Below are 22,733 nucleotides of genomic sequence, written 5' to 3' on the forward strand. Positions count from 1 at the left end.
TGAAGCACCTTCGTTAGTTCAAAAAACTACATTCATTATCGTTCAAACTACTTATATTTTACTAATTTTCATTTACGTAAGAAACAATAATCAAATGTACCTTGTCATTGTCACGTTAAATTATGTAACGTGACTCGCTTTTGTATTCGACTTTCACATGTGCTAATATAAGAAAGCTGCCACATGTGTCACATGTCGTTGTGTGTTCAGCAGATTAGCAGCTGGGTCTACATATTAAAAGTAATTAAGTACCACTTTGTATCCTTTCACAGTGTACATAGGTGTCTCTGATAAAAGGCCGCTTCCAGGTGTCCTTGAACGGAATCGTATTTAAGGGAGACGCAGTTCTTGATTTTCTCATAACGATATCCCACACGGAACAGCTGTAAGTAGCCAAATATCTAACACATACTGCTTCTATTATTGAACTGTAGAAAGTGAATATTAATTAACAATTATAGACAGGGGGATTACCTGTTATCTAGAAGAGTAAACTCCAACAATCTATAACTGTTTACCGTGTGACAGTTAATGTTTGCAAAGGACAAAATTTCACAACTAGTAAATCCGACTGCAGACAGTTTAAGGACACTAACTCCTATACATAAATTGTCATATCTCATAATCATAAATCGCATAATGCTAGCACATGTCTGCTACATTCCTTGGTACATGTAGATACCATCTGCAAAATGTGTTGCGAGTAGAGGTAGTGATAAAGAAGTAAAAAACTAAAACGTCATGATGAGGCTGCTGTTTTAGCACACCAGTGGCGGAAATGTAGAAAACTAAAACTTTCTTCCTTCGATCGTTTTGCAGTGAATGTCAGCAAGAAAAAGTATTAAGTAATACATAAAGTTTGTTGGAAATCAATAAGTATTCTGATATCGCAAATACTGGATGAATCTCGTCTAAGTAATCTACGCGCCGTGTGTTACGTCGTCTCGAGACATAAACACATTTTATAACTTTTTATTTGACTCAGTCAGTTAAGCCCTTAATGCAAGATTATTCCTCTTATAAGTAGATTAAGACTGCGTATAAAATTTTTTATTTCGGCCACAAATTTTTGCTGCCCCTGGAAGTGCCTATGGAAGCAGTTGGATAGTCAATCTCTCCATTATGTTTGAGCACCAGATGAACCATTTAGCAGTATATAGTAATAACTACGAACATTAAAAAACCAGCATGTGGGTCTAAATATGTGACCTGTTTTAGGTGCCTCCGAAACACGTTCAGTAGACTGGGAGCCGGTTCCTTCCAGGATTTTTGCTTTGGAGATTTAAGATTATTCTAGTTACAGACGGAATATGTAAAACAAAAAAGTATAAACAGAAAAAAAACTTCACAACGACTATTCACAATACATTCAGCATATTAAAAAGGAAGTTAGGAAAACGCAAGAATTATTCTAATTAAGCTGTCTAGCTATTTTCCCCCTATACACATTGCTAAACCAAGGAACGGTGTTCAAGCCCATATGTTCCGTAATCGCAAACAGTAAACGTCAGAGCTTGGAAACGTATGATTAAGCTTCTTCCATTCGTGGTTTTCTTTATGAGATTCCATAGCATATTATCACTGTTGTTCCCCGAGAATAATGATGGACAATATGTCATCCAACTATGCGCTTGATAAATTCGGTGGGCTACAGATCAAGCGAATGAGCCTGATAGGAAGGTGACAGGCACTGTTCTTAGACGCAGCCCTGCACAATGTTCATGAAGTGCGATGGGCCGTTTTCTGAACGTGTTCAATTAGTCTGCGTGGACAGAACCTCGTGGAATAAATTCTCGCCGATCTGACCGCCTTCAGGACGTTGGAATTGAGACCGACTGCTATATCAGTTATATCAGTAACGTCACACTTCACTGACGTTCTTTGTTCCTTCTAACAATGCAGACTGCGAGATTAGCGTTTACTGCTGTAGTGTCTAACCAATACCATTATTTCAGTACACAGTGAACTGGGCTCAATGACACGAAAAATCTATAGAATCAAATCCACTGGTATAAAATGATATAACGAAGTGCGTTCAGAAAATATTAAACTCCAGTATAATGAAGATGTCGTAACTAATGAAAATAGTGTCAAACTGATACTCAGAACCAGCATTTCTGAACGCCTGCCGCTGATTTCATTCCATGTCATTACACATTCACAGCTTTCAACTACAATGGCTGCATTTATTTCATTTCAACGAAATTAGTTCAATTTATTGGTATTTCTAATCCAGGGAAAACCAAAATTCTCTACAACAACTTTTTCCTCGGTGGTGGAATTGTTACATAACATTTAAGACTGCTGCTCGTAAAGCGCGACATGTTTAGGTTAAGACCAGCCACGATATATTCCCTCCAGAACATAGTGAAATGTAACGAACACCGTGTTACAAAAGGTTGCTTCTCTTAAGCCAACGAGAGCATTTAACGGGTCTGCAGCTTTTGTAGTTTGTGGGCAGAGGACCACTGTGCAATGACGTCAGTACCTTCCGTCCACACCCCCCAGCAATGGGCTTTGCATTGTCGACGGGGATAGCTCCACAACCAGAACTACGGTTCAGTGTCGATCCGTCTTACATATGACGAACAAAGACGTTTCAAGCTCTGCGGATAAGAACTGGATGTTCCAGTACCCGCTCTGACAACCATAATGTGTTCAGTGGTTGCATAGACTCAGAATGCCATATGAAACCTCTTGGCTAAAGACGTAGTGACTCATGTTTACCAGCGTACTGTCTCTTCTCAGTTTCGTTTTGTAGCTCGTTACTGATTTAGCAGAGCGTTCCCTTGTCGCAGATAAGACGGCAGTACTTTCATTCAGTGTTGACCTTCTTAATCTACACTACTGGCCATTAAAATTACTACACCAAGAAGAAATGCAGATGATACACGGGTATTCATTGGACAAATAGATTATACTAGAACTGACATGTGATTACATTTTCACGCAATTTGGGTGCATAGATCCTGAGAAATCAATACCCAGGACTACCACCTCTGGCCGTAATAACGGCCTCAATACGCCTGGGCATTGAGTAAAACAGAGCTCGGATGGCGTGTACAGGTACAGCTGCCCATACAGCTTCAACACGATACCACAGTTCATTAAAAGTAGTGACTGGCGTATTGTGACGAGCCAGTTGCTCGGCCACCATCGACCAGACGTTTTCAGTTGGTGAGAGATCTGGAGAATGAGGTGGCCAGGGCAGCAGTCGAACATTTCCTGTATCGAGAAAGGCCCGTACAGGACCTGCAACATGCAGTCGTGCATTATACTGCTGAAATGTAGGGCTTCGCTGGGATCGAATGAAGGGCAGAGCCACGGGTCCTAAGACATCTGAAATGTAACTTCCACTGTTCAAAGTGCCGTCAATGCGAACAAGAGGTGACCGAGACGTGTAGCCAATGGCACCCCATACCATCACGCCGGGTGATACGCCAGTATGGCGGTGACGAATACAGGCTCCCAATGTGCATTCAGCGCCACGTCGCCAAACACGGATGCGACCATCATGATCCTGTAAACAGAACCTGGATTCATTAGAAAAAATGACGTTTTGCCATTCGTGCACACAGGTTTGTCGTTGACTACACCGTCGCAGGCGCTCCTGTCTGTGATGCAGCGTCAAGGGTAACCGCAGCCATGGTCTCCGAGATGATAGTCCACGCTGCTGCAAACGTTGTCGAACTGTTCGTACAGATGGTTGTTGTCTTGCAGACGTCCCCATCTGTAGACTCAGGGATCGAGACGTGGCTGTACGATGCGTTACAGCCATGTGGATAAGATGCCTGTCATCTCGACTGCTAGTGAAACGATGCCGTTGGGATCCATCACGGCGTTCCGTATTACCCTCCTGAGCCCACCGATTCCGTATTCTACTATCAGTCATTGGATCTCGACCAACGCGAGCAGCAATGTCGCGATACGATATACCGCAATCGCGATAGGCTACAATCCGACCTTTATCAAAGTCGGAAACGTGATGGTACGCATTTCTCCTCCTTACACGAGGCATCACAACAACGTTTCACCAGGCAACGCCGGTCAACTGCTGTTTGGGTATGAGAAATCGGTTGGAAACTTTCCTCATGTCAGGACGTTGTAGGTGCCGCCACCGGCGAGAACCTTGTATGAATTCTCTGACAAGCCAATCATGTGCATATCACAGCATGTTCTTCCTGTTGCTTAAATTTCGCGTCTGTAGCACGTCATATTCGTGGTGTAGCAATTTTAATGGCCAATAGTGTAACTAATCACTTGCTGTGTGAATATATTATTCACTTCCTTTCAGTATAGATTTATTTGAGACGTTATTTGTGGTTATTCCAGGCATCAAAAACTATAATATTTGTTTTTACCTGGAGCAACGAACAGCTTATTTTCTTCCGTAATGACAAATGTTAAAATTACAACATACACGGAGTGATTCAGCTGCCCCTACCCATGAGCTTTATGTAACCTGTAACGCCTTCGAATATCACTTGCCAGTTTTCATATTCTTTTGCTCGCTACATTCAAACTATTAGTCCTTCACCCAAAAAACAGGAACTTTTTGTAGAAACTTGAATGTACTTACATGAAAAAGGGATACGTTTTCGCTAGAGGCCGAAGTTTTCGATTTATTCGGTAAATACGTACAAAAGTGACGTTTGACTGCGGTTTCTTTTTAGTAACTCAAAAACTATGTCTACCAGCGGAAGCGAATCACAACACAAAATTTACCTGCATTAAATTTCCTACAAAAATGTGTTGCTCAATTTTCCGGTACGAATAACAATTTGCCTGTAGCAAGTGAGAGAATAAGAGGGTCTCGAGTGTACTATTTTGAAGGCATTGTGGCTTTCATAAAACTTATAGGTAAAGACAGCTGAATCACCCCATTTATCTAATATTCCATCACTTTCTATAAACAGTGAGCGTTGCCTTTGCCGACAGATGTTTTCGCTGCTACTCCTGGTGCTGCCTTTGCTGGCGGAGGGTGCTTCCACAGACAGTGTGGGCTGTGTACTGCCAGCTGCCTCCACTGAGACGTTCTACATGACTACCGTAAGTTAGCAGCAGTAGAGAATGGGTATCATACAAACTTACATACATTGTACTTATGATTACTTTACATCTTGTTAAAAGCAGTCTTTTAGTGTCTTTATGGCAGGAGGAAATAAGATTCATAGATTACGTATGACAGTAGAAAAGTAATTGCTGTAAATTAGGGAAACGTATTCTCAGAAATCTTCTCCGTAACAGTACTAACTAAAGCCGTAAGTCAGAAATTCCCTCAATAGACAGCAATATGTTACTAAAATTAAGATTATATTTAAATATATTATACTCCAAACTGGGTCAGTGTAACGTATACCTGAACCTTGCTGTAATGTTACATATGTACATCTACTTCAGTTGGATTGGCGTAGTTAAATCCTTCCCCATGTTTGTCTGTTAAGTTTGGTTTACACCCCTAGTCAACTTGCGGTGAAGGTTATTTTAGTCTTTAACATTACGGCTATATAGTTTCACTGGATCAGCATGAAAACCCTCAGATTTGTACACTAGAATAGTTATCGTCACATGCTGTGAACGCTGTACTTACAACCTCCTCTTTGGAACCATAGGAGGAGAAGCCGTGGTACCAACAATACCAGTACCAGGTACCCGGCCTGTTTGACCTGGGTTGTGTCACGTACGTCCAGTCGCCTGGGGAGAGCGATACCGAGATGTATCTCACTGGCAACTTCAGCAAAGCGCCTCTGTAAGTTACTAGGATAACCTGCTGTAAGTTAAATATAGCATGTACACGGGTTACAATGGTTGGATTGTGTTGGATCACGGGTCCGCAGCTCGTGGTTGTGCGGTAGCGTTCTCGCTTCCCACGCCCGGGTTCCCGGGTTCGATTCCTGGCCGGGTCAGGGATTTTCTCTGCCTCATGATGACTGGGTGTTGTGTGTAGTCCTTAGGTTAGTTAGGTTTAAGTACTTCTAAGTTGTAGGGGACTGATGACCATAGATGTTAAGTCCCATAGTGCTCACAGCCATTTGAACCATTTTTTTGTTGGATCACGGTAAATAAGGGACAATTAACCTCTTTTCTTGGGAGAGCTTCATTCGTTAGTGACGAAAAACAATGCACTCCACTGGAAGCAATGGAGATATAAATATCTACCAATGTAAATAATTTCTGTCACACTGGATATATTGAACCACATGTTGACAGTTATTCCTTCAACGTAATAAAGTCACTTTCAATACAAACAGGGTTTTAGTCGCTGCCGAGATATACATCTACCCAGAAGGATTGGCAAAATATTATTGTTACTTGATGAATGTCATACTTTGAAATCACTCCACATATTTTGTAGTAGCTGCGGTGTAGTACAGTTTGTGTATTAACAGTTATAATCTGTCAGGAAGTTCCAGTTTGTGTATTAAAAGTTTTAATCTATCAGAAATTTTTAGTCTGGGTATTTAATTTTCTAGTTCGCTCAGAGATTTGAAGTTATATTGTAAGGAATATGCAGCTAATCGCAAGTTAAACATCAGCAATAAGAACGAGGCAATCCTTTCACAAGGGCACTGCGTATTAATATTTAGCATGCTTTCGGTTTTTGAGCTCTTGCCATTATGTTCCTATGGAACAGCCTGCATTGTAAGTGTTTCTGGTCAGGGAAAGGATGACACTTATGACTTACGAAGTATACTTTGCTAGAAGGTCTACTGCTTCCATTGACTCCGGAATATGTCTAAAAATATTCCGAAATATTTGAAGTCTTCAAAGACTGAATTGCTCTTCTCCCGGAATTTTCAATCTTTACACCTGCAATGCAGCTGCTTGGAAAAAGCAGAACACAAACTTTGTGACTTTATCCGAATATTCAGTCAGAGATGATAATAAATTGTAAAATTTTGGATATTAATGTATCTTCATTCTTCTGATGTTTTATTTGCAAGCGTTCTTCACTTTGTAATACTTTTCTTTCCGTACTTTTTTAATATGATTTACTGACTGTCGTCTAGCTCTGTTTGTTAGAGGATTACTTGCGAAGGACAAGATTTCGAATTTCTGATCCAGTCCAGTGTGCAATTTTAAGCTGTGACGAAGTTTCAGTAAGTGATATCCGCTGTATCGCTGCTTCACCATGCAAATTGCACGTGACATGATATAATACTTCATTTGCTTCGTAAATTCGTAAACACATTATAACGATCATACAAAAAGAAATGCAACACACGTTGTGTGCAGCACTGGCTGGAACGACTTCGGAATTCATTAGTGCTGATTTCAATGAAAAGGCTGCACCCTAGAAACATTTCCAAATTTTAGCACAGCGAATGTCAGTACAATACGCATGAGGAAGGTATAAACATTCAACTTACTTGTACTGTTCTCTGTTTTTCAGATTTCCTCTGAACAGCTATGTGTCAGTCACTGGAAACAAGCTGGACAAGGTCTATGATGGCGTTTGTAAGTGCAAATTCATACTTCCAAAATGTAAAAGCTAGTTTTCGAACACACGTGTAAAGGCATATTTTTGTTGGTAGAAGAGGGCACACGCATTACTCTTACAGCGGAACAAACTAATTTTTCTTTATCTTATTCCTCTGGAGGAGCTAGACATAGATGTTGCAGCAAACAGTAATTCTAACTGGCACAATCTGTAGACATGTGTATAAGTTGATATGTATCTTCTTCTCTTTCCAGGGGAATCTCTACTGAGCGGACCATACAATGTAGTGTACTCGCACGAGGATTTCATCATGGACCACTACTGCTTTCTCGGATATGGTTAGTCTCTGTCATCTACTTCCTCTAAAAACCTCTGCAATATTTTGTGGGTCATGATCGAGCAATGACGATAGTTTCTCATTTCGGTGTGTGAGGGTGAAGGGAAAAAAAGATTGCACAAGTGATTCTGTGTTCGTCTCACTACTCAATGTTTTAACTGGTATTTGCAATAGATGTTTCTATCTTTTTACAGTACATTTTTCTCAGTTCCATAGAGACGAACACTACCAAACAGCAAGTCCATGAACTTATATATATATATATATATATATATATATATATATATATATATATATATATATATATATCCCATGATGAGCCAAACTGTGTATTATTGTTATTGCGTGCTGAAGTTATCCCCATTTAAGCTTAATATAGTAGTAACACTATTTCAAGTTGTAGCCCATACACAGTAGGAAGTGTCTCTTGTCTCATGATTTTGTTAATATTGTCATGTCAGATTCGGTATTGATCTTCCGAAAAGTTTCACTGGCGAAGAGGAGCAGTGGAAACACTCTTCTGCTAGAATGCTGGATCAAACCAATTTCCTGCCATTCATATTATGGTCATTTAGAACTCCCTAAATCTCTTACAGCAAATTCCTGGAATAATTAATTTGAAACAGACAGTTCCGATTACGTTTCATTTCGTCCCTTGACCGTGCTTATGCTCGGACTCTTATAAACTTGTCGTCAACAAGACGTTAAGATTTAAGATCTACTTTTTACCTTCCAAGCCTATTTTCAATTAATGATTTCTAACTTCCACAAACGTTGTGGTATAATTTAGCTGATTTGTTGGAAAGCATTATTGAGTTATTCTAGTGTGTTCTACCCAGCAGTAATTACAGTCAGAAAGCTTATTCATTAAATTCAGTTGTTGTAAGGAAATCTACGATAATCTGCAGCATTTGCAAATTCTGTAAAGATTCATGATACTTTTAATCTTGTCCGACAATTCGCCGGTGCATAATTGTGTAACGCAAACGCTTCTGTTCCAGAAATGGCTCAAATCTTCACAACTGTCAAGGAACCTAGCGACGAGTTGATGGAACTGATATGGGAAGTTGTCAGTAATCACACTGAAGTGGACAAGTCGAAATTTAAGAAAGTGGTCTGTTAATGCTGTACTTCTGATAAATAAATATTAATGTAGCACATCTTGAAACAGTCTTTTTTTATCACCTTAATGTCAAAATCCATTTTTCCTAGTAACTACAAATTTACATGTTAAATTGAAAGTATAATTGTGTACCGTTTAAAGTATATTATTAAATATAACTTATCGCTTAACATACTTCAGTCTCGTATGTAGTAAGACCTTAAAACAAACGACATCCAGGAAAGTGTATGGAAAATTTACTTTTACATACAGAGAGAATAAATGTACGTCAAAACGAACAACGTAAGATAGTGAGCTTTATGCAAGAAGTGTGTGAATATTTCTTTTTAGTACGTTATTATTTCCATGTCATTAGCCTCACAAACCTTGTATCTACGGTCCCATCTGAGAAGTTTGCGTAATCCAAACCTGCTGAGACAATGAAAGGTCGCGAAGATACAAATCTTCGGTCAAGTGCAACAGTTTCTTCATAACAATCTTGCTTTCTGATTCAGTGAACAAATGTTGATGTGTGACAGTTGTAATAACATGTCACCAGCAATGAGATATGTTGAAAATGTACTTCATAGCGTTGTCATTTCTCTTTCTCCTACCATTCCGAGACTTAGGTACATACTAAAGAAACAACGATTTTACGATTCCTACTTTCAGGTGGTAAGTACTTTCTGTTTATGGGCATCATCTATCATCGCTGATCTAACACATAAACTCGATTTTTGCAACGAATTAACTTCTATCTCCGAAAAACTGTGCATACGAGTTGAATATTCTGAGTACTCATGACAATTTACCTCTGCACAAATCTGTAGCTTCTGCATGGCTCACTATAGCATGGGGATTCGTCTTCAGGTGGGAGATTATCCTCATTGCGATTGCTTACACTGAGAAAGGAATCAGACAAGGAGCAATCGGTTATCTTAACTGAAACATGATCCAAGTTCCACAATAGAGATTTGTTGAGGTGAATAGCTCTCCATCTGTTTCCAGTTTGATAGAGACTTACAATCAAAATCATGTAGCATCACCTTTATTTCAGAAAATGGGACTGCAATGCAGATTGAACATGATTCAAGTACCACAATAGAGATTAGTAGAGGTGAATAGCTTTCGATCTGTTTCCAGTTTGATAGAGACTTACAATCAAAATCATGTAGCGTCACCTTCATTTCAGAAAATGGGATTGCAATGCAGATTCAACTAGAAATCCACCGATAAAGAAGCGTCCTACCTTAATGACGTCAGCGTCGTTGGGACGTTATACATTCAACATATTTTCCTTCAATTTTCTTTGGATTGCCCTTCACGTAAGACACATCTGCTGTGACCTATCGACATTCCTCATAACATCTGTAATACTAACAACATCGCTCGTGGCAATAAAACAGTGATGGGTAATCAAAAGTCGGCTCATTTTACAGATGAGAACAGTCTCCAGGTAATCAGTAAATTATCTTCCCCTCACACCGCTGGTTTCTGGTGACAGTGTTGTATCTGAAATCACCCACTAACTCAGGTGGCAATATCGTCCATCTTACTTACTAACTGGCTACCTTAGTTTATTAAAGAAATGATTATGCTCTCTTCAATTACTTTTCTTTATTTTTGATGACTCACTTTCTTACTTCACTTGTTTTCTGTTTAAACATCTTGTGCTCCTTAATTCATATAACTAGCATCCTAAGTAAAAGAAAACATTTTTGAAATACGCAGACTGGTAAAAAGTCTTTTGAATGTACCTTCAGCAATTATCACTTATTACATGTAACAGATTTAGAGCGCTACCACCTCTCATTTACACGCTTTCAAGTAATGAACATTCGGGAAAGTGTGTGGCCTGTAATGATACCTTGGAAAGGGAAACTTACGAATATGGCATTTGTAGCCTCAGAGAAAACTTTTAACAAATTACTGGATTTCACTCTCAGATATGCCTAAGAGATAAGATACAGGGAGCTAAAGGTTAATTACAACTTGTCCAGTACCGGACGGTGTTTATCGTCGTTGGAGGACAAAAAAGGGAAGAAATAAATGAGTTGGCAGTAAGACAGACATATTTCATTGCGGATGACAATTTATTACAACTGCCATAGATCAACAGTTGTTCACTGAATCAGAAAGCACTTTTGTTGTGAAGAAACTGTTGCACTTGACCGAAGATTTGTATATTATGGAAGACAACTTCGAAAGTTTTCCCAATGCGGGTACTTGACCTCTCATTGTCTCAGCAGGTTTTGTAATACGCAAGCTTCTCAGAAGGGACCGTAGATACAAGGTTAGTGATGCTAGTGACATGGAAATAATAACGTACTAAAAAAAATACTAACACACTTCTTGCATAAAGCTCCCTATCTTACGCTGTTCGTTTTGACTACATTCATTATATCTGTAAGCAAAAGCATATTTTCCAAACCCTCTCCGGGATGCCGTTTGTTTTAACGTCTTTCTACATACGAGACTGAAATATGTTAAGCGAGAAATTGTGTTTAATAATATACTTTAAACGGTACAGAACTATAATTTCAATTTAAGATTCTTCTTTTGTTGTTGCTATGAAAAATGGAGTTTGACATTAGTATAGGGAAGCAGCCTACTCACGCTGTAGAAAATTCACATCAGTCTTTCCATTGTGTGCCAGCCTAGTCCGCTGTAACTAGCTCTGACGTCGTAAATGTTGCGCAATACTTTAAAAAATCAAGTAAATAACCTGAAACGTTTCTAGCATGTCAGGAGTAATATTAAATCAATATGAGTTGAATATCAGTTCAATAACTTTAACCATTTTCGAAATTTTGACATTTTTCTGTAAAAATCATTGGCGCAACAGAAAAGAGCTAGAAACTTAAAAATTTATATTTAGATTCCTTTTGCATAATAATTTAGTAGAAACAGTATTCTGGATCTCACAAATTAAAATTTTAGTTGAAATTCATGATTTTCTGGTTTTTGTCTTAAAAATTAAGGAAGCAAGATAGATTAAGTAGGCGAATAAATAAGGCTAGGGTGTTTAAATTTAAGTAGAAGGGAGATCCGCTACAATCATAAAGATGTGAGAAGTTTCAATTGAATAACTATAAAACTATAGCGATAGCGTATCTCGAAAGGGCAAGTTCAGAGCTCGTCTACTGCGTGTAGTGTAATTAAATTAATTCGCTCGCCCAAAATATTTGACTTAGCCAGGTCAGACTTTTATTATGATTACTTACATGTGTGCTGATTGCACATTTAAATTCAGAGCTTCATCGTCCATCAGCAAAGGAAGCGATGATTTATTCAATAACTTGAAGTGGTGCATTACTAGCCTAGCGGCTAGTCGGAGAACGGGATTGATCAGGCGTTCCGTTAGCCATCCGCACCGCGGCTTTATATATAAGAACGCTGCGCGAGAGAAGAAGGCCCCAGTTCTCTCCAGACGCTGATTAGCACACCACCTGTGCCGGGAGTCGCGTCGCGTCGGTATCATTGCTATAAACAGCCTCGGATGCCGTAATAAGTTACTCGGGATACGCGTAACCATGAAATCGTTTTCGAGTGAAGTGTTATTTCTGGGATGACTTCAATGATCTATCTTCAGTTTGCGTATGTCGTATTTTCACGTGCCGCCGCGGGACAAACATTCTACCATTATTTAGTGTGGCGTTTGATGAACATTATCATCAAATTATGGCGAGAATTCACTTAAACATTTAATTTGAACAGTTATAGTTGTATCAGCGCATTAGACTCTGAACTGCTCTGGTAGTTGGATTGTGTGGATTCTTTTTTTTTTGGTCTGTGACTTTCAGAATATAGTGAACATTTTAGACAGAATCGCTTTTGATTATGAATTCCAGACAATCTCCTAATTCCTCAGAGCTATAAGCTGTATCTGTAAGTGTATTTCTCAGATGAAGTGGGCAATAGGAATTCTAATTATAGGCTTAACGTTTTGCTAATCACTTTCTGGTTGCCAATACTGTAGTTAGAGAGCCAGTGTTGAGAACGGGAAAAGACAGCATAAATAATAGGAACATTTAAATAACAATAATTCCACCCGCCGCCCAACATATGGTTAATCGGCCGGGAAATGCATCTTTTTTACAAAACATTCTACGTTTTAAACAACATAAATTCCACCAGCCGCCCCACATTAGGGTGAGAACGAAAGACTGTTTCAAAATGTACTAAATCAATATTTATTTATCAGAAGTACAGCATTAACAGACCACTTTCTTAAATTTCGACTTGTCCACTTCAGTGTGATTACTGACAACTTCCCATATCAGCTCCATCAACTCGTCGCTAGGTTCCTTGACAGTTGTGAAGATTTGAGCCATTTCTGTAACAGAAACGTCCGCGTTATGCAATTTTGCACCGGCGAATTTTCAGATAGGATTAAAAGTATCATGAATCTTTACAGAATATGCTAATGCTGCAGATTATCGTAGATTTCCTTACAACAACTGGACTTAATGAATAAGCTTGCAGATTGGCGTTACTGCCGCGTAGAACACACTAGAATAACACAGTAATGCTTTCCAACATTTCAGCTAAATTATACCACACCGTTTCTGGAAGTTAGAAACCATTAACTGAAAACAGGGTTCGAAGGTAAAAAGCAGAAGTTAAATTTTAGCGTCTTGTTGACGACCAGTTTATTAGAGTCCGAGCATAAGCACGGACAAGGGAAGAAATGGGAACGTAATCAGCAGAATCAGTTTCAAATTACTTATTCCCGCAAGAGATTTAGGAAGATCTAAATGTCCATAATATTAATGGCAGGATGTCGATTTGATCCAGCATTCTAGCAGAAGAGTGTCCATCTTGTTTCCACTGCACCTCTACGTCAGTGAAACTAGTCGGAAGATCAATGCCGAATGTGACATGACAATATTAACAAAATCATGAGACAAGAGACGCTTCCTACCGTGTATGTGCTACAACTGGAAATAGTGTTACTACTATACTAAGTTTAAATAACTTCAGCAGGCAATGAAAATATTACACAGTTTCGCTCATCATCATATAAGTTCAAAGACTTGTTTCTTGGTAGTGTTCGTCTCTATGGAACTGAGAAAAATGTACGGTAAAAGGATAGAAACTTCTATTGCAAATACAAGTTAAAACATTGAGTAGTGAGACGAACACAGAATCATTCGAGCAATCTTTTTTTTTTTTTCCTTCACCCTCACACACTGAAATGAGAAACTATCGTCAAAGCTCGTTCATGACGCACAAAATATCGCAGAGGTAGTTAGAGACAGACTAACCATATCCGAGAAAGCAGTAGTGGTCCATGATGAAATCCTCGTGCGAGTACACTACATTGTATGGTCCGCTCAGTAGAGATTCCCCTGGAAAGAGAAGAAAATATATATCAACTTACACACATGTCTACAGATCGTGCGAGTTAGAATTACTGTTTGATGCAACATCTATGTCTAGGTCTCCAGAGGAATAAGATAAAGAAAAATTAGTTTGTTGCGGTGTAAGAGTAATGCGTGTGCCATCTTCTACCAACAAAAATATGCCTCTACATGTCTGTGAGAAAACTAGCTTACATTTTTGGAAGTATGAATTTGCACTTACATACGCCTTCATAGACCTTGTCCAGCTTGTTTCCCGTGACTGACACATAGCTGTTCAGAGGAAAGCTGAAAAAAAGAGAACAGAACAAGTAAGCTGAATGTTTATACCATGCTAATGCGTATTGTACTGACATTCGCTGTGCTAAAATGTGGAAATGTTTCTAGGGGTCAGCCTTTTCATTGAAATCGGCAATAACGATTTCCGAAATCGTTCCAGCTAGTGCTGCACACAACCCATGCTGCATTTCTTTTTGTATGATCGTATTAATGTGTTACGAATCTACGAAGCGAATGAAGAATTATATCATGTCACGTGCAATTTTCATGGTGAGGCAGCGATACAGTGGTTATCAGTTACTGAAACTTCGTGACAGCCTAAACTTGCACAATGGACTTGAGCAGAAATCCGAAATCTTGTCCTTGCAAGTAATCCTCTAACCAACAGAGCTAGACGACAGTTTCTAAATTATATTCTGAAAATATGGTAAGCAAAGTCTTACAAAGTGAAGAACGCATGCAAATAAAACATCAGAAGAGCGAAGATACTTCACTGCCACAAATTTTACAGTTTATTATCGTCTATCACTGAATACTCGAATAATGTCACAGAGTATGTGTTTTGTTTTTGCTTAGCAGCTACATTACAGGTGCCAAGATTGAAAATTCGGTCTCCTAAGACTGCACATAATTCGGAATATTTTAGACATATTCCGCAGTCAATGGAAACAGTAGACCTTCTAGCAAAGTATACTTCGTTAGTAATAAGTGACATTCTTTCCCTGACCGGAACTACTTACAATGCAGGGTGTTCCATAGGAACATAATGACAAGAGGTGAAATATTAATACTCAATGTCCTTGTGAAAGGACTGCCTCGTTCTTATTTCTGATGGTTAACTTGCGATTAGCAGCATATTCCTTACAATATAATTTCAAATCACTGAGGGAACTAGAAAATTAAATACCCTGACTGAAAATTTCTGACAGATTAAAACTGTTAATACACAAACTGTAACTTCCTGGCAGATTATAACTGTTAATACACAAACTGTACTACACCGCAGCTACTACAAAATATGTGGACTGTTTTGAAAGTATGACATTCATCAAGTAACAATAATATTTGGCCAATCGTTCTGGGTATATGTATATCTCGGTAGCGACTAAAAATCTTTTATGTATTGAAAATGATTTTATTACGTTGAAGGAATAACTGTCAACATGTGGTTCAATATCTCCAGTGTCACAGGAATTATTTACATTGGTACAGATTTTTATCTCCGTTGCTTCCTGTGGAATGCATTATATTCCGTCACTAACGAACGAAGCTCTCCCAAGAAAAGAGATTAATTGTGCCTTATTTACCGTGATCCAATAGAATCCAATCAGTGTACATACGATATTTAACCTACAGCAGGTTAATCTAGTAACTTACAGAGGCGCTTTGCTGAAGTTGCCAGTAAGGTACATCTCGGTGTCGCTCTCCCCAGGCGACTGGACGTACGTGACACAACCCAGGTCAAACAGGCCGGGTACCTGGTACTGGTATTGTTGGTACCATGGCTTCTGCTCCTATGGTTCCACAGAGAGGGTTGTAAGTACGATGTTCACAGCATGTGACGATAACTATTCTAGTGTACAAATTGGAGGGTTTTCATGCTGATCCAGTTTAACTATATAGCCTTAATGTTAAAGACTAAGATAACCTTGACAGCAAGTTGACCAGGGGTGAAAACCAAACTCAACAGACAAACATGGGGACAGATTGAACTACGCCAATACAGCTGAAGTTGATCTACATACGTAACATTACAGCAAGGTTCAGGTATACGTTACACTGACTCAGTTTGGAGTATTATTTATTTACATAAAATCTTATTTTAAGTAACATGTTGATGTCAATACAGGGAGTTTCTGACTTAAGGTTTTAGTTATGTTACGGAGAAGATTTCTGAGAATACGTTTCCCTAATTTACAGCAATTACATTTCTACTGTCATACATAATCTATGTATCTTATTTCCTCCTTCCACAAAGACACTAAAAGACTGCTTTTAACAATATGTAAAGTAATCATAAGTACAATATATGTAAGTTTGCATGATACCTTTTCTCTACTGCTTCTGCTAACTTACGGTAGTCATGTAGAACGTCTCAGTGGAGGCAGCTGGCAGTACACAGCCCACATTCTCTGTGGAAGCACCCTCCGCCAGCAAGGGCAGCACCAGGAGTAGCAGCGAAAACATCTGTCGACAAAGTCAACGCCCACTTTTTATAGAAATTGATGGAATATAAGATAAACATGGTGATTCAGCTGTCCCTACCTAAGGGTTTTATGAGAGCCACAATGCCTTCAAAAAGTACACTCGAGGCTCTCTTACTCTCTCACTTGCTTCGCGCAAACTGTTATTCCTACGGAAAAATTCAGCAACACACTTTTGTTGGAAATGTAATGCAGGTAAATTTTGTGTTGTGATTCGCTTCCGCCTGAAGACACAGTTTTTGAGTTACTAAAAAGAAACCGCCTTCGAACGTCACTTTTCTACGCATTTACCGAATAAATACAAAACTTCGGCCTCTAGCGAAAACGTATCACTTTTTCGTTTAAGTACATTCAAGTTTCTACAAAAAGGTCCTGTCTTCTTAGGTGTAGGACTAATAATTTGAACGTAGCAAGCAAAAGAATATGAAAACTGGCACGCGATATTCGAAGGCGTTGCAGGTTACATTAAACTCAAGGGTAGGGGCAGCTGAATCATTCAGTGTATGTTGTAATTTTAGCATTTGTCATTATGTAACAAAAGAAGCTGTTCGTAACTCTAGGTAAAAACATACATTAGAGTTTATTGTGCCAGTGATATCCACCAATAACATCTCGAATAAATCCATATTTGAAGGACATGGATAATGTGTTCACACAACTAGTAATTAGGGTTAGATTAAGAGGCTCAACACGAAATGGAAGTAGTGCCATGTTATCTGCGACAAGCGAACGCCGTGCTAAATCAGTAACGAGCTACAAAACGAAACTGAGAAGCCACAACAAGAGACAGTACGCTGGTAAGCATCAATCCCTACGTCTTTAGCAAAGAGGTTTCAGATGGTATTCTTAGTCTATGGAACCACTGGACACATTATGGTTGTCAGAGCGGGTACTGGAACATTCCATTCTTATCAGCAGAGCTTGAAACGTATGTGTTCGTCATATGTAAGACGGATCGACACTGAACCGTAGTACTGGTAATGGAGATCCTCCGTTGACAGTGCAAAGGCCAATAGCTGAGGGGTGGACGGAAGGAACTGAAGTAATTCCACAACTGTCCACTGCTCACAAACTACAAACACTGCAGACCCGTTAAATGCCCTCGTTGGCGTTGAGAGAAGCAACCTTTTGTATTCGTTACATTTCACTGTGTCTTGGAGGGAATATGTCGTGGCTGGTCTTAACCTAAATATCTCGCGTTTTACGAGCAGCAGTCTTAACTGTTACGCTTTATGAGTATTCATTCAGCTTCGAATAAGATCTTACTTATCAGTGACACTAGAGTTTCTCACAGTGGTTGTGTAACAATTCCACCACTGAGGAGAAAGTTGTCGTAAAGTATTGTGGTTTTGCCTGGATTAGAAATACCAATAAATTGAATTAATTTCGTTGAAATGAAATAAATGCAGACACTGTGTCTGTTGAAAGTTGTGAATGTGTAATGACATGAAATGAAATCAGCGTCAGGTCTTCAGAAATGCTGGTTCTGAGTACCAGTTTGACACGATTTTCATTAGTTACGACATCTTCATTGTAATGGATTTTAATATTTTCTGAACGCACTTTGTTATATCATTTTATACCAGTGGATTTGATTCTATAGATTTTTCGTGTCATTGAGCCCAGTTCACTGTGGTCTGAAACAATAGTATTGGTTAGACACTACAGCAGTGAACGCTAAGCTCGCAGTCTGCATTGTTAGATGCAACAGAGTACTTCAGTGAAATGTGACGTTATTGATATAACTGATGTAAAGGTAGGTATCGATTCCAACGTCCTGAAGGCAGTCTGATCTGTGAGGTTTCACTCCACGAGGTTCTGTCCACGCACATTAATTGAATATGTTCAGAAAACGAGCAATCACACTTCATGAACATCGTGCAGGCCTGCGTAGAAGAACAGTGTCTGTCACCTTCCTATAAGGCTCATTCGCTTGATCTGTAGCCCACCGAATTTATCAAGGGCATAGCTGAATGACATCTTGTCCATCACTGTTCTCTGGAAACAACAGTGTTAATATGTTATGGAATCACATAAAGAAAACCACATCTGGAACAAGCCTCCTCATACGTTTCCATGCTCTGACGTTTATTGATCGCGATTACGAACATATGGGCTTGAACACCGTTCCTTGGTTTACTAATGTGCATCGGGGGGAAAATAACCAGTCAGTTTAATTAGAATAATTCTTGCTTTTCCCTAACTTCCTTTTTAATATGCTGAATGTATTGTGAACCGTCGTTGTGAAGTGTTTTTATGTTGATAAATTTTTGTTTTACATATTCCGTCTGTATTAGAATTATTTTAAATCTCCAAAGCAAACACCCTGGAAGAAACCGGCTCCCAGTCTATTGAACATGTTTCGGAGACACCTAATACAGGTCACATATTTAGACTCACGTGCTGGTTAGTTAACTTTCGTAGTTATTACTATAACTATATTGCTAAATGGTTCAACTGATGCTCAATCGTAGTGGATAGGTTGACTGTCCAACTGCTTCCAGGGGCACTTCCAGGGGCAGCAAAGATTTGTGGCCGAAATAAAAAACTTAATACGCAGTCATAATCTACTTATGAGAGGAATAATCTTGCATTAATGGCTTAACTGCCTGAGTCAAACAAAATGTTGTAAAATGTGTATATGTCCCGAGCCGAGGTAACACACGGCGCGTAAATTGCACAGAGGACATTCATCCAGTATTTGTGATATCAGAACACTTATTGATTTCCAACAAACTTTATGCATTATTTAATACTTTTTCTTGCTGAAATTCCCTGGAAAACGATCGTAGGAAGAAAGTTTTGCGCTTTCTACATTTCCTCCACTGGTGTGCTAAAGCAGCGGCCACGGGCATGACGTTTTAGTTTTTTGCTTCTTTATCACTACCTCCACTCGCAACACGTTTTGCAGATGGTATCCACATGTACCAAGCAGTGTAGGTGACATGTGCTATCATTATGCGATTTATGGTTCAGGAGATACGACAATTTATGTATAGGAGTTAGTGTCCTTAAACAGTCGGCAGTGGGATTTACTAGTTGTGAAATTTTCTCCTTTGAAAACATTAACTATCACACGGTAAACAGATATAGATTGTTGGAGTTAACCCTTCTAGATAACAGGTAACCCCCTGTTTCTAATTAGTAGTTAATATTCACATTCTACAGAGGGCACAGTAAATGCTACTTTTTTTTCAAAAATAGAAGGAGTACGTATTAGATGTTTGGCTACTTACAGCTGTTCCGTGTGGGATGTCGTTATGTGACAATCTAGAACTGCGTCTCCCTTAAATACGATTCTGTTCACGGCTGCCTGGTAGCGGACTTGTATCAGAGGCACCTATGTACACTGTGAAAGGATACAAAGTGATACTTAATTACTTCTTAATATGTAGAACCATCTGCTAATCTGCTGAACAAACAACGACATGTGACACATCTGGCAGCTTTCTTATATTCGTACATGTGAAAGTCGAATAAAAAAGCGAGTCACAAGGCAAGTTAATTAATTTCACGTGCCAATGACAAAATACATTTGATTAATGTTTCTTATGTAACTGAAAATTAGTAAAAAGCATACAGTTTCAACGATAATCAATGTAGTTTTTCCAACTAACGAAGGTCTTATTGAAGGAAATAAGTCTATTCACTGCACAGGAATTTTTAGTGCCTCTAGTTATATTTCATATGTCGCTTCATCTTAATATAAAACAGATATCTGGTGATAAATATTTGAAGACAATTGGGACGTTGTGTAGGGCGTGTTCCAGTAACTAACGTTCCTTCTGCTAATCCTGGATAGTATCCTCAGAGAACACGATGCTAAATGATTTTCGGACTTTAGCAAGCTCAACCAACCGAGCTTAAACAGCACAGAAAAAATTGAAATTTGACATATTGTGGGCCTTAGTGTTAGATAACGTAAACAGTTCTACCTCTTCTACAGTACAAACTCCGTAATACACATCGGCGCCCCTCTGAGCTCTTTCGCAGCGGTCGTATTACGTCACGACTCCACCCCCGCGTGCTTCATGTGAGCAGTTCCGTTTGACGACCTTTTTAAGACTGAAAATCAACTAATTTCGTCTTTATGGTCTTAGACAAAGTCTGCAGTACGACAAAAGGACACTGATACATGCCATGCCACATACCGCAATATTATACCAATAATACAGGAACCATCAAGGATGAAAATAGCTTCTACGAAAGCCTGAACACTATCGTCTAACACAGTTTTCTCTCCGGTGAATTGCATATCGTTTGTACTAGTGAAGTTACCTATCGTAGATTCCCACCAAACTAGCATTCTAGTGGCCCTGATACATTTTAGCATCATTTGGATGTCCTGATCAATGTGTGAATGTTCAAAGCGTTCAATCAGACTACCCCATTGAATTTTGTACACTGCATTGGCTAAAGATAAATTAAAGTGTTGGTCCTTCCTTTTGTACAAGCTTTTAGTAGGAACGTCAGTGAATAACTCTCGAGCCTCCCTTCCGCTTCATCGATTTCAATTCAAAGGTGAAATCGGGTATTGTTCTTACAATGTCAATGAACAAACATGCCCTATGTCTGTTTTGCTCCTAACAGATGAGGAATCTTATCGGAGAGTTACTTGAAACGTCTTCATCGCTTATTGAGACTTCCAAAAATTGTTTCATTGGGCCAGATGTACTGTACAGAGACCAAAATAATAGTTTTCGTTGAGTATACAACAATTGGTGTTCTCTCAAGCCTCCCAAGATGTTCTTGGACGCTAGTTAACTCATGGTCATTGTTAATTCCTTGCCGTAGTACCTCGTACATTGATTATAGAATTAAAATATGTTGTGCTCTAATAAAAATGATTAAAAATTAGTTTTTGAAGTACTGAGAGTTAATTGTAAATGTGGTGTCTGAGATGACTAGCCGCGCGGGATTAGCTGAGCAGTCTAGGCTGCTGCAGTCATGGACTGTGCGGCTGGTCCCGGCGGAGGTTCGAGTCCTCCCTCAGGCATGGTTGTTTGTGTTTGTAATTATAATAATTAGGGTAAGTAGCGTGTAAGTTTAGGGACTGATGACCTTAACCGTTAAGTCCCATAAGTTTTCACACACATTTGAAGGTTTGTGGAAACATTTGGTATTCTAGTGGCTTTCCTTTCGAGTACTCAGCAATTATTGTGATTTTCTTACACTGGCTTAGTTCAAGGGGGTCGTAACGGTACAGACTGTTCAGTCAGAACTTGGTTTGTTTGATATAAGGTAGGATGGTCTGAGAAGCACACTGCACGTGATCGTGTCTAAACAATGGATGTGAGGTATGGGTTTCTGAACTGACTGTGTCTCTGCATCGACGCTGGTGATGAAACCTTGAAAACTAATATATATAATCGGCTGTGATGTGTCCCGGCAGATTAATTCATAAGGCATCGCTTTAAGTCGTTGGCGTATCAGTACCAATAGAAAAAGAAGAGGAACAGATTAATTGAGTTCTAGCAGCGTATCTCATTGTGTCTCAGATAACAGAGAGTGCTGTAAAATTTTGAGCGTTGTTATAACGCATGCACTGAGATTTGAAGTCATCACATTCACTACTGATATTAAGTTGATGCTATAGGTAGTAAACTGTTCATGTCTATAAACAACTAAATTTACGCTTCAGGCTACTATAACCTTATGCAGAATTACTCCTGTACCATCTCTGTCATTTGAACCCTAATGGTATTTTATTGATTATTTTTCGAACGTAGCTGTTAGTAACTTCCTACGATGATTTTCCGAAACAAAACTTTTTGTGTGCTTGGCCCAAATTCTTACAGTAAAATTAATTCGTTTCCAGTCCATACTCCAGAAGTGAATCGTTGTGTAAGGAGTAAAATTCTTATACAGTCGTAGACGTAGTTGCTATTGCGCAGCTGAATGAAGGTCAAGGCATATACTTCTGTTACCTGTGTTTACACATGGTGCCACAAACGTTTAGGGATGATGGAGGAAGATAGATGTATCAATCTGAGATTATGGACCCTCG

At 39.1% G+C, this 22,733-nt stretch overlaps 2 protein-coding genes across 2 annotated transcripts; one reads left to right on the plus strand and one right to left on the minus strand.

Moving 5' to 3' along the window:
• The first annotated feature begins 375 nt into the window (after positions 1 to 375).
• On the plus strand, positions 376 to 8,946 carry LOC126413327 (uncharacterized). The gene is made up of 6 exons (XM_050083234.1): positions 376 to 385; positions 4,939 to 5,049; positions 5,613 to 5,749; positions 7,394 to 7,458; positions 7,696 to 7,779; positions 8,780 to 8,946. The coding sequence occupies exons 2-6, from the start codon at positions 4,939 to 4,941 to the stop codon at positions 8,899 to 8,901; spliced, it is 519 nt and encodes a 172-aa protein (XP_049939191.1). The 5' UTR covers positions 376 to 385; the 3' UTR covers positions 8,902 to 8,946.
• A 4,137-nt stretch (positions 8,947 to 13,083) lies between these two features.
• On the minus strand, positions 13,084 to 19,972 carry LOC126412826 (uncharacterized). The gene is made up of 6 exons (XM_050082651.1): positions 19,963 to 19,972; positions 16,599 to 16,709; positions 15,900 to 16,036; positions 14,467 to 14,531; positions 14,148 to 14,231; positions 13,084 to 13,216 (listed from the first exon to the last, which is right to left on the minus strand). Exons 2-6 carry the CDS (start codon positions 16,707 to 16,709, stop codon positions 13,095 to 13,097), a joined length of 519 nt encoding a protein of 172 aa, XP_049938608.1. The 5' UTR covers positions 19,963 to 19,972; the 3' UTR covers positions 13,084 to 13,094.
• Positions 19,973 to 22,733: the final 2,761 nt, after the last annotated feature.

Source organism: Schistocerca serialis, chromosome 7, assembly GCF_023864345.2.
Source record: "Schistocerca serialis cubense isolate TAMUIC-IGC-003099 chromosome 7, iqSchSeri2.2, whole genome shotgun sequence".
Lineage (NCBI taxonomy): Eukaryota > Metazoa > Arthropoda > Insecta > Orthoptera > Acrididae > Schistocerca > Schistocerca serialis.

Bases quoted from the DNA above. Each gene is read 5' to 3' on its own strand.
- LOC126413327 (XM_050083234.1), top strand. From the start codon at position 4,939: ATGTTTTCGCTGCTACTCCTGGTGCTGCCTTTGCTGGCGGAGGGTGCT. The intron at 7,459-7,695 runs GTAAGTGCAAAT...TTCTCTTTCCAG, and splicing joins CAAGGTCTATGATGGCGTTT to GGGAATCTCTACTGAGCGGA. The intron at 7,780-8,779 runs GTTAGTCTCTGT...CTTCTGTTCCAG, and splicing joins CTACTGCTTTCTCGGATATG to AAATGGCTCAAATCTTCACA.
- LOC126412826 (XM_050082651.1), bottom strand. From the start codon at position 16,709: ATGTTTTCGCTGCTACTCCTGGTGCTGCCCTTGCTGGCGGAGGGTGCT. The intron at 16,037-16,598 runs GTAAGTTAGCAG...GTGGAACCATAG, and splicing joins AGACGTTCTACATGACTACC to GAGCAGAAGCCATGGTACCA. The intron at 14,232-14,466 runs GTAAGTGCAAAT...TTCTCTTTCCAG, and splicing joins CAAGGTCTATGAAGGCGTAT to GGGAATCTCTACTGAGCGGA.